Raw genomic sequence first — 16,431 nt, forward strand, 5'->3', positions numbered from 1 at the left:
TTAGAGAAAGTATGTTCACATACCAATCGTTGCCAGTTTTGGTTACATTCTGTCGCTTGCGTCCGGTTTGATGGGGTTTTGGTTCGGCCACCATGTTGACATCTGAAGAAAGAAAAATGATAAAAATACATTATAGCATTGTGCAATAATATATTAAATATTTCCGCGGAGAAAAGAGAAAAACAGAAGCATCAAATATTTGCTTAAAACGTGTATATAGGATTTATAATTTCATAAATTTTAACTCAGATTTATTTAAGTTTCAAGTCTAATGTATTAATAATAATCAGAATTCACTTAAAACGCTATGCTAAATACCGTGTGCAGCACGGTCATTTATCGTAAAAAGAGAAGCAATTGTCGCGCGTGTAACAGTAGAATCGCGATAGAAATCTGTCTCCTGGCTTAATAGCCAGCTTAAATTAATAAAGCGGACGGCTGCAAAGGGGCTTAACGTGTCCGCAAACAGTTATTAATTTCGTCCCTTTGCGGTGCGTTTCTGTATCGTACTAGATACCACTAAGGTGGATAATGGATGCTCGTTCGAGTGATCAGAACAGTTGAGCCGTTGTGTCAGCGAATTATCCATTCTTCCTGTCTTTGCCCGGAAAAAAATGAGGAAAGACTATTCTCTGCGTTGTACTGAATAGGCTTCGCGGATTTCGTTCTTGGACACGTTTCCCATTGCGTTCGATATGGAACTGGAAGCAGCTTATGCGAATTACTTCTGAACGAACCGATGAATGATGAAATTATCGAGGATATCTAAAGATCTATCTTAATCTACCCTAAACCTAACATCATCCGGTCAATATATCGATCGTTGGCTTAATTATAATCCTTACGAGGCGTGCTTCGATTGGAAAATATTTCAAGTTTATCAGAACAACTTTTCAGAGGTTGTTTTTTCCTTTTCAAGTAGTTAACTCGAGATTAAATAAAAATAAAAATTTCCGTGATTGTATGATATGATTAAATGTACATGCTTGCATAATGTCTTCAGTTAACTACTATATTTTCTTTGATTAAAAATACGTTCGCGATATTGTGTAAGCAATTTTCGCGGATTCTCCAACATTAACCACAATTTCTGAATACCTCTCTATTATCGAAAATAATGATTTCCTGCTGACAAAGAGCACAAACATAATCTTAGATAGGGTACGAAGCCAGCTGACTCCAGTGGGTGTGTAGCCAGTGCGAAACACGACACAGACCCATCCTTTGTGTAACCTAACCAAACACGTCGTACAGATAGAACCACGAGGGTGTACACATAATCTACCATAGCTAAAAGTCAGCTCGATTATGATGGCTACTTGTATATATAACGGGGAAATTGTTCGCATGCCAGTTAACCTAAATGATTTGTTCATTTTTATGACACCTTGAAACAAAAGGTCACGTTGACTACAAATCTATCACAAAAATATACCGATGATTATGTATGTGGCTTACGTGGAGAGTCTAAAAAGAACGAGCTTATCACTCATTTTGCGTTTATTTACATTACGATAATCCGAAACCATCTTTGCAAAGTGGTAGAAATTGAACTGTTTGATCGAGTTGATTGTTACGTCGTTCAAGAGAACGTTTGCTCGTTCAAGGCAAAACTAAATATTTAGGAACGGAAAATATATGACTTATAATTAGGCTATTTTCATAATCACCAGTAAAAATATCTAATTTCTTTGATACGTAATGTTGTGGTTAACAATTTTCTTAAATCTCAAGAGGAAAAATAATTAGATTATAGAAAAAAATGGCACGAGCTAATACTAACATTTGAAGGGATGAATTTTTCAAGAGAATCGTTCACAGTCTCCTAATTATAGTTACGGAATAGTATTCATAGACGTTCCAACTATGGAATATTAATGTTTGAATAATTTCTGTTTTCTGTGTGGTCGTAAACTAATCTCTATGGTAGCATGTATTTACTTGTGCCGTTGTTTACCGAGTGCATACAACGCCCGAACGTTGCAAATGCAATACACAAATGTGTATTAAATCAGAATATTCGTTAGCAGTTGATGTGGAATTAATGTAAATGAACAAGTTAATATTAGTTGACACACGTTCTACGTAAAATAACGCAATAAACGTATGTATTAATATACTACCTACTGTAAAGGTATTACCTACACTAATTAGACGCGAATGAACTGCACGACAACATTTACTTTAACAATATCTAAACTATTTCCTGTCTTTATCTTAACATTAATTTCAACCAATACATTATTACAAATCCCAATCGATTTCGACTTTAGAAATATCCAGACACTATGATCGATTCGATTAATTAACAATTCGCGCATGGCAGTGAAATACACATTTTTCTAAAAAAAATAATTCGACTAAAAAGAAAAAGTAAGTTTCGATCAATTCTACGACTAGTTGGATTTCTTTCAGTAACGTTCGTACGGGCGTAAACCTTGGCTCTCAACGTGTATCGAGCTCGAAGAAATTAGAATTGGCTAACGTTAAAACAGCTAGACAGCCTGATAAGAATTATCTCAGCGACGTTCTCGGAGTTACCTAAAACAGACTGGCGTCGGCGACTGAGAAAGGCGCTTAACTTCCGCGAATGTTTCACCAAACGAGCTGCCATAATCTTGGTTAAATATCCAGCCTGTATCCTATTTCCTTCTCCACGTCGTTCCCGAATGCCAGATTTTGCTTCCAGTTGACTTTTCCAACTGTGCAATCTGCGATATGCATAAAAATGCCATTCAGCCGCCAGGTTCCAACTCTGTCCGTATGAATGACCGTTTCATCGAATGAAATTATTTCGACTAGTCCTCTCTATCTCTGGAACTGCCGTGGAATATAAATGTGACGAATAATATAAATCTGTTGAACTTTGCTCTGGAACCGATATGCTATTCGCAGAAATAGAGAATATTTTAAAAAGAAATCAAACGTTTCCATGCTAACAATAACGTATGTATATTTGAACTTGCGTGATTTTAGGTTGTAGAGCCCGCTCAAAATTATAGAGCGTTTATTGACTCTGAGGAATATGAGAATTTCTTTTTAAACATGGGTTCTGATGCAACTTTTATGTTAAATGTCCTCCAATCACCTAATTAATACAATACCGTACGAACCATCAGTAATTCATAACGATACATAGATGTAAAATTTTCAATATTTAAACGTTAAAACAGAAAAAGATTTACATAATTGATGCAGAGAAATATTTACTTGATCGTTTCTTCACTGGAAGATGAAATCGTAAAGCATAAATCGTAATTTTAAAAATATAGAATAACATTATAATCTTTCATCTTATCTTGATTAAGTCAGGCTGAATTACTGTTTTAAAAATATTTTCTGTACCGTCTTATTCCAAAGTATCCGAACGAAGAAAGAATATCGTAGAAAGGATTGAAAAACGTTCGAACGATTTTTCCAAAAGAACTAAATAGCCGTCAGTGTATCAGTTTTACAACAAATACGGATTACAGACTATCTTGTAGAGTTCCGAGAAATCAACACGTGTATTGTTGGTCGCGTACGCGCGTTATCCGCTTCACAGTCGTTTCCATCGTCGCCGTCGTCGTCGTCGTCGTCGTCATCGTTGTTGTCGTCGAAACACGGTAAAGTTTGCTCGATGGTGAATCGTGCTTGCGATGGAAACCGAGAGGCTACAAACGCCTGGGTGCGGAGGCGGAAGTCGAGTATCGATGTCATCTGCAAGCACGGTTGAAGGGTGATGCCGGTTCCTATATCGCGTTGCGAATTGTTCTTCGAACTAACCGCGGCAGCTGCATCTGTAACCGGCAGCCACGGTAATGGAATATGACAACGCGAGCTGCATAATGATCAGCCGCTTCCCTGCCTCCGAACTTTCTAATAAAACGACCATTGTCGTTGACATTTGCCCCGTTACGAAGCTGCATGGCCATGAAACGACAACAATCCAGTCAGGGGGAACCACGACAACGAGTGACCGTGACTCGTCGATGCGTAACTGTTGTCTTTCTTCGACCAGCCACTCTGTCTTATCCGTCAATTTAACCAATTAAGATTTACACGCGGTATAATGTAGCTACTCCTATCAGACAAAAGGAGGACGGTTAAAAAGATCCTTTGTATTCCTTTGGGCATCTAAAATTCTAATAAGGCGTCATTCTATGATTTCTCAAGTACGAAAGTACAACCATTTATTGCAATTGTGATGGAAAAGTTATCAGAAATGCAGATCAAATCGACGATTATTAATTAACAATTTGAGCGATACGTTTTTATATACTATAAAAATACTGACTTTCCTTTGCAAAATAGCGTTTGAGTTTTCAATTTAATACATTCATTTGGAAGTTATGATCATTCAAAATTAGAAAGTTCCAATTTCCCTTTCGTGGCTTCGCCAACTTTTCATCAATTTTTTCTAACTTCCCCATCATATGTGTCATCAATTTTAAATGACGATACGTTCGTTCTTATAGAATAACGCCTTATTAGGATTTTTGACGTCAGAAGATACGAATTTGGCACTTTTTGATCATCCTCCTTTACCTATATTGATGCTTTCTACACAAGGGTATTACAGGTTTCTTCCGCAAAAAGATGGTAGCATACTCTACGAGTAAAAATAAGACTTCATTCATAATCCACGTTGTATCTGGGCTTATTATCTATTCCATATGTTTGGGGGAAAATTTCATAGCGAAAGCTGATGCATAATACGTGTTCGTTCTATGGCCAGACAGACAGGCAAAGCTCGAGAGGTTTTGGATTGAATGAAGAGAGAGAAATTTGTAGCAGATATAACTAGCGAGTTTGCCGTCTGAGCGACGGGATATAATGCGATACGGTGTTGGTAAGTTGTCTCGCGGTGTTAATACGTTAATTAGAATTTCGCTAATTAATACTTCCAGAAAGCGATTCAAAGCGGCGCGCCTGACTCGCGCGCCATGTTCTAACCACCGGCAATAAATGCATGCTACGATGTAATTTGGGGATTGAGATACGATTTACAGTAAGCATTAAAGAGTCTATATTCCGGGTCAAATTGTATCATCGAGGTTGATAATATTATCAATGTGATCGGATTGTTTTCCAGAAGACGCTTTTAACGATTCGTTCAGAAAGCTTGTTCAAGATATTGTTTCTTTTCATAAAGTTTCGGAGTTAACGTTCTCGCGTTTTTCATAAATTGTCTTACAGATGAAAAGCTACTAGTGTATAATCAGCTGATTTGTGTTTTATAAAAATTATGTTTCAGAATTTCAGTCGTTTTATGGAAAAAGATTTATTATGTTGGTATTTTGTAACGACTCGAAAAATTTCCCTAACATTGTTAGCTCAATTGTAAAAGGGAGACCACTGGCAAAAATTTGTATTTAATAAGCAAACAGCATGGCTATTAACGTACGAGATCGTTTCCTGCTCATTTTGAAAAATATCATTCCTGGTGTTTTACGCCGCTTCCCACTACCACTTGACGATTCTTCAGCTATTCAATGGCCGCGATAAAACGAACGAGTGTAATGTAACAAATCGCAACGTTCGTCATGCTGTCCGCTACGTGACGAGAATGAGAATTCGAGGTGAAAATAACTGACAGTTCTCTGACCGATATGGCTGGATAAAATTGCACCGCAAATTGCCGAGTTGTTTCGAGTAGATAATCCGGTAATTGGAATGTTGCCAATTAATGCAGCTTCGCAGACGAGAGTAAAATGATGATTCATGCGACGCGTAGCGGATGTGACAAGTCAACTTTTCCAGATAAGAGTAATCCAGGTGCGTGAATTTCACAGGGAAACCGTGATTTCATGCCCGAAATTGACTTTAGGAATAATCTTTTCTCTATTAACATAGAGTGTATTATAGAACGAACATCAATGGAGAGTATCGGGGAATGAAACGCATAAATTTTTATAAAAAAAAATTAACAATTTCAGGTTGGCTTAAAAACTGTTTAATGACGAAATCAATTATTATTGCAATTTATCGCAATTTCTTTATTATTTCACGCAATTTATTGCATAGGTTTTGAAGCGATTTCAAGTTTGAAATTAGAAATTTATATGCATTTCATAAAAAACGGGTCGAATCACTTTATGAACAATGCGCTTCTGTCACGAAAATGAAAGTCATTTTCCTACGTAGCCGAATATGCATAAGTGAAATCGCATATAACATACTGAAAGTTCGATTCGCGAATAAAATAGTGAAATATATTCTACTTTATTTTCGATTACTCGAAGCATTAAAGTCTTCAACAACCAGTCAAAGCATTGAACGCATGATAGTTCGGGAAGAAGGAATAGACCGGAAGAAACGCCAGATCAATTAGCAGTTCTCATTCTATTAGATGGGCGGTCGTTTCGTGAAATACGACCTTCGTTGTTAAGTTTTGGTAAAATTAGAAATGATTCTTTGAGACAGGCTAACGGTGAAGCATGTGCATTATGCGACAGACGTTAAGGCGTGGCGTGAAAAGGAGATGGTAAAGTTGAAGAACGTATGCAAGTTGCGACTGCAAGATTTAACGAGGAAACTGATGCAACTTCTATTAGACCGTAGACTAGTGATGTGCATATGTTTCTGAACGTTGGTGAAAATTGAGCTTTGTCCCAACCCTAGTTACATAGTAATTCAGTTTCTTCCATGGTACGTTTCAAAAATATGCGAAGAATTCTAATATACATGAAAGAGGGATGCAAACTTTCGCTATAAGTATTCTTTGCTCCTGCTTGAGGTGGTTGTATTCTTTAGAACTTTCAGCTTGACTAGCGGGAGTTTTCAAAAGACATCTTTGTTTGATTGGAAAACTTTGATAATCGAGATGTGATGAAAAATGTATAAATTTAATTATTGGAGAGAATATTCGAGCAAGGAAAATAATATATTTTAATAGAAAGCAACCTTCAGAGATTACAATTTTTACAGTACAAAATCTACGAAATAAATGGATCGATATTTAATAGAAACTATTTTAACGAGATTTCCTATTTTATCGATTTAGTTGCGAATTATTTATTTCGAACAAAAGGAAAGATGTTCGTGTCTTAAAATATCAAATGACCTGTTGCTTTTACATCTCCTGATATTTCCCGAGGAGTCTACGCGTGAATGCAAATAATACCAGTAAACAACACTAAATGATAATCGTCACGTTTTCATAAAGACAAACGGACTGAGTTATAAGCTGCTTATTGTCATTACAGGCAGAAAGGCCAGGAAGAAAAATGAAAATGAAGTGGAGGAAGACATTAATGTTTGCTCTGCTTTGAGGGTAGCAAGTGTCACGAGAGCGTGGCGCAATTTAAGCAAATTAAGGGGAAAAATCGTGCTTGTTCTTCTTTTAGGCAATATCGATCAACACCGGTCTGAATAAGCAGATTGCCAATCTTTTATCGTTATTAAATAAATAATTATTTTACAACGGGAGATCTTCGTTCCACTGTTACACAGATTCCTACGTGAAATTATTATCTGACAAACGGCACGAGGAATTTACGTTATACATTGATAAATAACATTTTCCTACAGCGTCAAAAGCATGAGGTAATTGATAATAATCCTACAGCGTCATTTTATTAAACAAACATTCCACAAAAACCCTTAATACCGGGCAAGCAGAGCCTATATCATTTGAACGTTTAATATTTATCATTCGTTCATTATGTAGTATTTCACGTTTAATCTGCATCGTTTATCACTCATAATATTTTAATACCACTTTTAGAATTCGTCTATCCACGATATATTTTATAGCCAAAAATTCGAAAGGAGATGAGAACCCTGACTAATCGAATTACCAAACCCTCGAATAACTCAAATATTTCGTTGTATTAATATTTTGTACTCCATTGACAATAACGGGAAAATTGTTTATCGTTTGTCTTCGCAATAAATGAATTTTATTACAAAATATGGAGAAAGGAAGAATATTATTGTTGAAATTTAAATTTCTGCCATTTCAAAATAAAACTCTTTGTTTCGAAGCGTTTTATTGCAAAAGCGTACCTGAGTAGAGAGGGTTAGAAATAATCATTCCGTACTATAAATTGTAAACTTGCAAACAGGTGGAGAAAATAATAAAAAAGAATTCCATTAACCTGCCTGCGTTTATTATTAATTACCACTACCATATTTTTTTCACTATTTTCCATTGTGCCTCTCCGCCGTATCGAGAGATTAATATTCGAAATATTAATTACCATTATTTATTACATCGCAAATGACGCATTTCATGCGATATTACTCCGACAACCTCTTCACAATTATAACCCTTCCTGCCACAGAGAGCTCAGGCTCGTTCACGAAATTCATAGAACTGCTCCGGTGTTTCTCTGTGCACGTGCACACAGAAACTCACGGCTGTTCGGAGCGTTTCAACAAAGTTTCGTACCAGCCAGTCCAAGCTTCCTCCCCTGATCAGCTCATCAGACACGCACTACGATATATCTAACCGCGACACGATAGTGTTTCCCTCGTTTCCCTACACTTTTTCCTACGAGGCTTTATCCTTCTGGCCCCTTTAATTGCACCTCATTATTTATAACGGTAGTTAGAAGTTGTTTCGTCTTTTCCGTGAACGGGGCGCGTACGTACATGGTGGCCATCGTGTTTTATGCCGTGAAACGGAAGCTTCGTTTCGTGATAAGCGGATGTTAAAACGTGGATTTATCGTGAACACATGTTAATCCATTGTCGGTGAAAACTCGCGGCTGTTTTCTCGCGAACGGAAGAAGTCGGAACTTTTTACCCTCCTTCCACATCCCTTAACTATGACTATCGTATTTTCAATGATATTTATATCATGCGATAGGTCTTTCTGCAGTAATTTTGTTTACACGCCGATAGAAAGTCGCTCAGAGGTGGCTGACTATGTCAGATCATTTCTAGTAGCAGTAGGTCCGAGATTACGTATTATATCGGATTAAACAGAAAGTTCGTTCCGCTTTTCGCAGCGAGATGGATCTGAGTTTAAACAACGGTTACCAACCTCAATTTAATTGGCCTAACCTGATATTGTTGATTAATTAACCGTCAATTGTACAATTCATTGTAGAAAATAAAACTTGCCCTGGCACAAATTCAAACGTGGTTGACCAAGACAACGCGAAACCACACGTGTTAATTGTCACACGATAAAAATTGCTGCAACTTGTATGGGATGTTCTGCCTCATCTATCATATTCTCCTGATCTTGCACGCTCAAGCTATCATTTATTCCGCTCGTTACAAAACTATCTCAACAATTATTTTCAATTCGGAACTTATCTGTGGAAGATTGCAATTTTATCGCACAGAAGTTGAAATATTTCAAGTCGTCATTTTCGACAATCTGAATTATGTAGCGATCGTTAATTTGGCAAATAAATCTGATTAGAAATTATATCCCAATAGCTAAGTCCTGCTGAATTTTCAATGACATTTCTAAACGTATCTCTCAAGTTATTGGAAGCATCCAATTTCCAATTGCTCTTTTAATAACATTTTCTTTCAAACACTGACGAACATCTACGATATTAATTACCATTAATTTTTAATTCTCAAAATCCAATCTCCTAGGTCCTTTACGATAGCAAATTTGCCATTCCTGTGTCAGAAAATGGTACTTATATCATTTCAGAAAATATTAATTGAACAATTTCGTTAATTAGACAACTCGTCAAGTTAAAGCAGACTAATATTATTTAGTCACAACAAACAGCATAGATCAGTGGCAAGAGACGTATATACGGAAGCGAAACCTTGTACGGAAGTCCTGTTGCGGGAACGACGTTTTTGACGTTTGCACGGTTGCGGCTAACACCGGTGCGGTCTTCGTGCACAGTTTGAGAATGACTTGGCGGCTATCATCGCGTAAACTGACGAGCGACATGAATATCCGAGTTGTTAATACTAGAAATGCTAGAAATCCGCGACAGGACAGCCGTTTAGCTAGACTGGTAATTAAAATCAAACATGCGAAATTTGGATCGCCTGAAATAATATGATTGCTTGCTTTAAACGTGATTTTACATTCGGTAGTCGAATCCTGAAATGGCTAAAACCATTTTAAACCAACGTTCAATTAAATTACGAGTCTTTAACCTTATCGAAGTTTCATGTTTACAATATTTAGATTGAACCAACGATTTGCGATATAATTAATTATTAAAAACCAAGGGGAAATATTTTCAAATTATGAATTTACTCATAATATCTTATATATCCATAATATCTTCAAATAGATTTCAAATAGACAGTAAAATATGGGCAGTAAAATTCAAAGAGAAAGTCCAACTTTATAAACGAAAACGGTTATCCAGTTTTCCAGACCATCGAAGCTTTAGAAACCGCCATGCAAGATCAAAGATCTCCGTAAAATGTTCGGATTTCGACGAAGGCACGCAACGAAAACACTTTCCACCCGAGGAACCGTAGCAAACCATGGAACGCAGCTTAATTCTTTCCTTTCCACCTCTTTAGTTCGTAGGTACTTTTTTCTCGCATTTAAGCATCGTCTCGTGATCAGTTCGAGAAGGATACAGGCAGAGTAAGAGAAAAGTAAAGAACAGTTGGAAGAAAGAAGAGGGTTGTAACTGCGTGGTAAGGGCCACTGAAAGCGGCGCATTCAAACGAACTGTATTGAACGGTAGCTACGTTTCTAGCTACTTCAACGGAACAGGGTCCTTTTATATGCGTATCGTGCTTGCCTGAATTCGTTGGTCAATCCGTCTGCGCGGATGTATCAGTTTGCCACCCTTATGTCTGAGCTTCTCTCGAGCTTTCCCTGCGCCCTGTATAAAGGTAACCTGTTAAATAAGTATTTCTCTCTCCTCTGTTCCACCGCCTGGTGCCTTTTTTTCGTTTTATTAAATGCCGGCGACTTGTTAAACAAAAATATTTTGTCGAGAAACATGTCGATAAAAGGAGTTGCGTCGGTCGCCAAGAAAACGGTACTTGGAAGTCGGAAGGGTGCAACTGGTCTTGATTACCGTGGAACGATAACGAGCAAGGAAATTGAGCTTTAAAGGTGTTTACGAAGAACTCTAGAATTCTACGACTGTGCTGTGTCCCAATGGTTTTCAATTTGAAATAGATTCCTGGTATTCTTTCGATATTATTAGCGTGTCACTATTTCGGTGGTTTAGCCTTGATTCATTCAGCAATGTAATAGGAAAAATCTAATATCGTCGGTACCGTTAATATTTCCGTCTTGGTTTGATTAAAAAGGTGGAAAAGTTAGCGGCGAGAGGAATAATTCACGAAAACCAGCGGAAATTACATCGAAGAAAAAGCGGAAACCGACACTTTCGCCCTATTTACGTTTCATCATTTTGCTTCAAGATTGAACTGACCCGCTCAAATAACTTCCCTTCGCAGCTGTGTTCCGCAGAAGCGCAAGATCTGAGCGTGAAATCCTGTTCAAATTACACGGCATAAACCGCAACGCCGAATCCCTCTAATTTCCACGACAGAAAAACCTGTCGGAACGAGCTACATGCGAACCCTCTTTCTCGTTAATTAATCCCTCCGTGACTTACGAATAATCATACCATCTGCCCCAAGACAGACATCGTTTCTCTGCGTCTCTGCCGCGACCCCGGCTACGCTGTTACTTCATTTCATACCTAACGCACAGTTACCTACACACTCCGATGTGGCTACCTTTGAATATGCAGATTCCATTTTCACCGGTTTCCCAACGACGACGTCGAGATCCTGCCGAGATCGTTCCGAATGATTTTAATTAGCCGGCTAATATTGTACCAAGCCTATTTCCGTGCTGCTAGAGATTTCTTCTAACAAAGTAGGAGTAAAAGTAAAGGAGGAGAAGAAGAAAATGCATAAAAAGAAAAAAAAAGAAGAGAAGAACGAAAGAGAAAAGAAACGACCCAGGAGGTAGAGGACAAAGAATGGAAAATGCGGAGGGAAAGGAAGAAGAATGGCAAGGAGAGGGTAGAGTGTACGAATAAAGGGATGAAGATAGGAAGAAGGGAAAGGAGATCGTAGTTGTCTGAATGCTGCGGCTAAAGGGCGGTTCTTAGCCTCTTAACCGCTCTAACGTGGAAAAGCACGACTACTTCGGCGCTACAGGCAAAGTTTACCTCGCTAATTCAGCCATAGCCTCGGCGTAGAAAATGCTGAAAGGGAGTAAATTTGACCGTGGATGTAAGGTGTGTGTGTGTGTGTGTGTACGCGCGCGCACTCATGCGTTCGTCTCGCTCCCTTGAACGTAGCCGGGCTCATTGACTGCACCATGTCGACGAAATGTATTTTAGTTTGGCGTATAATTAACGAAGCAAGTGTTATAAGCACCTGCGCGCTACCTACGGAAATTTTCGTGAACAAAACACGTGATTGGGTTCTTTGATGTTGCGTCTGTTGAATAGAGACCCCGTCCCCCTCCCTGCTACGTTCGGACGAGCTTTAAGCGGTAGCAGCCAGCAGCAACGAACCAACGGAGCCAAAAGAATTAAAGGATTTCTGCGCTTTTAAATGGCGTATTTAAAACTGATGAAAGCCACCCCCTCCGGGCCCTTGCTCAATGGATATTCACTGTTATCGCGGTAGAGCAGTTTTTTTTTCTCCCCGACTTCCCTCTCCTGCTCTCGTAAATCTGATCAAATGGATTGCATATTTTGTGAAAAAGTATTTAAAATTGAACCGACAACTGCGCTGAATACTGCAAGTATCACTTTTTACGTAACAGAGAACGTCGTGTTTCCGAAACCATTGCTTTATCCTTCCTATTTCCTCTTTCTTTCTGGTTTTTCCTTGTTTCTCCTTGGTTTCCAGAGTATGCAGCATTTTCATCCGCACGAATATATCGCGAAACACGTGCGTCGCGCCGTTTCGTTACAAAACGCGTTTTCCATCGATGTACTCTTAATTACCTAGCTTGTTACGTTCTTTACATTCAAAGGGAATATTGTTAATCGAATTACATGTTGAAGCGGGACAAAGAATAAGCATTTAAACAGTGCTACCGATACGTTTTGAAACAAATAAATTCCACTTTATTGTAATTTCAGTTCCCTACATTTTATTCGATTTTCGTTCGTTCACCAGAACCTTTAACCCTAACTACATTTTTTGGCACGTACAAAAGCTGTTGGGCTAAGAAATCCAGACCAACGATCGTCTACCCAAAATACCTAACAATCCTAACCATCATGGTACTTGGGGAGGTGCACAATCATGGCAATCTCTTATCAAGTGGACAAGCATCTACACAGGCGAGGCTCGTGCGCGTATAATCGCAGTAGCAGCGCGCGCGACTACCGCCTTTTGTAACTGCCAACGAGCCAATCTAAGTGACGAACGGCTGTGCACGGCCTCGCGACCTCATACCGCACCGCCATAATCATTTCATACACAATAGTCTCGCGTCCTTCGCGAGGGGTGCAAAGAGGGGAACCGGTTGCCTCGTGGCGAGAGTAATGGCCGCAATTTGTACCTACTCCCGCATTCCAGGGCAGCCGGTGCACACGTGATCCGTGAATTTACGCACGTGCGTAGTCCGCCTCGATTCTTCGACACCCCGGCAGGGTCACCACCTTCGATATATCGTGGAAATATCGAGCACAGATCAATAGGAAACAGAACGAGAATAGATTACACAGGAAACACAACGAATTTCAAGCAATTACATTCGTAGGTGGCAACAGTTCTGAAACGGATATCATAGTAAATCAAACTCCAGTTGCTTTTTAGCAAATTAATTATCCATAGGATTCATACGTGGATCTAAGATTACTTTGTAACAAAATCTGTAAGAATATGAGTTTTTCTATAAATACGTATTCTAGTCGGAAAGTTACGTAACCAGCGTACATCTTCCATGACAGTAGCAAAGCTGTAAAGCTGTTCGAGCTTAAATTTACCATTACTGTCGGCTATTCAACAAGATAGTTACTGGATAAAAAACCATTTACTTGCCAAATGCCATTCCGCCATGGTGAGTGTACGTGAAAAGATTCTCAACAGTCTACCAAAGATGTCTTGTTCACGCAAGTTCTGGTTACATTCGTTTCCGTTTGAATTTAAATGCGACGAATATTTAAACGCGTGCAATCACTTATTCTTGATTCGTGCTTAAGTTAAGCGCCAAACTCCGCTCAGTCTTCTGACTGAAACCGATGTGACCGAGCATAAATAATTCGACTTCTCCAACTCGGGAAGTGTTTTCGATGGCCTGAATCGATGTCTTGAATCGATGTCTTGAATCGATGCTTCCAATGAGATTCAACTTTTTGTACAAAAAGGTTTCCGTTTTAATTAGTCGATCGATACATTTCGTATTTCGCTGTTAATAAACTGGTATAAATAATCATTATTAACATGGTATTAATTATGATAAATATCAGTAATTAGTTACTCCAAGAGAAGACACAATAACATTTTTTGAAATTTAACAATCTAGTAATTTTCATAATTACTCTTTTCGCAAAATCTCTGTATAAAATGTGGAATATGCAAAGAATCTACATTTTTACCTTTAAAAGATATCCATGGTCGATTGAAAATTTTTATCGTAGACTCTCGAATTTTTTATTCCTGGCAAATTGATTGGATCGTGGAGTGGGAATCACAATATAAGATACTCGATATTTCGTGCGATTTTTGCATTCTCTGACAGATGATATAAAACAAATCGGTATGCGAGTTAACGAAACAGGAAAGACCATTCGGAAAGGAAGCAATACACGTTGGAAACGGCAGTGTGAGATATGAGATACGAACCTATAAACCCTTGACGTCGAAAGATAATATTGACATAACTTATGGGTCCGGGTAAATAAATAGAATAATGGAAACCAAGTGAAAAAAGCTGCACTTCGAGTGAATCGGGATGGTCGAGGATGGAGATTGCAAATGGCATGGATGACAATCGAATTCTGTATGAGAAACGATTTTTCTCACATAAGGAAATGAAACCATCTATCCCATCTCTGTATTTACCCAAGGAAGAACATCAAAATATGCTTCAATTATTAGTTTGCTTCCACTCTCCTCTTCTTCTGCTTGTTTACATTTATACTTTGCTTGTAAAAATACTAAACCTTTATATTTATAAACTATTGCAAGATAATTGATATACGCAGTTGTACAATGCATTCCCATTAGAAGGTAATTCCAATCAGAAAACAAATCAAAACGAGATGAAACATCCGAATAAATGGGAGCATCACCTTGCGAGCTCTTTATACGAAAATATTAGTAACCAACGAGTGATATTTGTGCATCGCGGAAAGTTTGGAATCTGAAGCGACTTTCTGGGACATCAAGCCACTTTCGCGTTATGCAATATTAATGTCGCTACGTCATTTTAAAATATAAACACTTTGCAATGTCTGAATAATTCATGGACCAACATTTGTTATCTGTTCCGCTTATCATAACGTTTGAGCTGCACTCGATATTACTCCTCTGTCTTTAATTTCTTCGAGCTGGTCAATGGCATCGATCACCGGTACAGTGAAAAATGTCATTCGGTTTCAATCCCAATCACAATTTCAAAATATATTCGATTCATCAAATTCTTCTCTACGAACGATATAAAATTAATAATTTCCGATATGAGAAATTACGTTTCGTACGAGAGGAAACAATTTCGAACACAACTAACACCAGTCTGATACAATTCACCGCCGTATGCATATATGTATATTGTAACCAAGACTGAAATAATTTGTTTATCGTTATCTTGTAACGGCTAACAAATGAACGAGGATTATATTTAAAAACGCAAAGAATTTGCGGTACGTTGTCAAAGGGAGACATCCGTACAAAGGACGTTTAATGTCAGTAACAGGCAATTGTTTTTCTTACCGGCTGGCACACAATGGCGAACATTGTGCTTTTTTCCGATTTACTCGGCAAGAATTTTCGTGGCGAATTAGATTGCCAGGAATAAAGAAACGTCTGTCCAATGGGCTTTGTTACAGCAAACTTCTATAACGCTGTCCTGTATGGCAGGATACGTGCAAAGGTTTCCCAAACTTTTCGCCCGTTGGTCGCCTTCGAAGCGAAAAGTTATTATTCCAATCAATTTCTCCGGAGCAGTAACACACAAGCTGTTTAAAGTTCGGTGAAACGAGGTGAATCTACAAAGTCGATGGCGCGAGAACGCGTACGGCGTACGGCTAATCTAACTTCAACAAATCTTTCGCACGTAACCGGAAAACCGACTTTCCCTGTCACGCTCTGCGGCTTTTCAAAAATATCTCCACATGTTACCCGACCTTCCTGCCAACCTCCTTCCGCGAGTTTAATTTTCTCGTTTTTAGAAATTGAAATCGCATTAATGAACGACGTTAAAAAAATTAGAAACGAGAAGAAGTGGGATATTCCGTAAAATAAATGATCTAACTTTCAAAATACAAATGTTATGAAATATATAAATCTATATTTAGAATGCGCAGGGAAAATTTTTTAAATTTCAAAGCGAGAAAAAAGCAACGCGTGCAT

The 16,431-nt window shown here is 38.3% G+C and overlaps 1 protein-coding gene across 3 annotated transcripts in view; it reads right to left on the bottom strand.

Annotated features, from left to right (window-relative positions):
* Positions 1-16,431, bottom strand: part of LOC132913452 (uncharacterized) — a 248,495-nt gene that overhangs the window by 55,686 nt on the left and 176,378 nt on the right. For all 3 annotated transcript variants that reach the window (XM_060971827.1, XM_060971826.1, XM_060971825.1), the window contains one exon: positions 24-102. In XM_060971827.1, the coding sequence (XP_060827810.1) occupies positions 24-102 (79 nt within the window). The remainder of the gene's footprint in view (positions 1-23; positions 103-16,431) is intronic.

Source organism: Bombus pascuorum, chromosome 13 (assembly GCF_905332965.1).
Source record: "Bombus pascuorum chromosome 13, iyBomPasc1.1, whole genome shotgun sequence".
NCBI classification, from domain to species: domain Eukaryota; kingdom Metazoa; phylum Arthropoda; class Insecta; order Hymenoptera; family Apidae; genus Bombus; species Bombus pascuorum.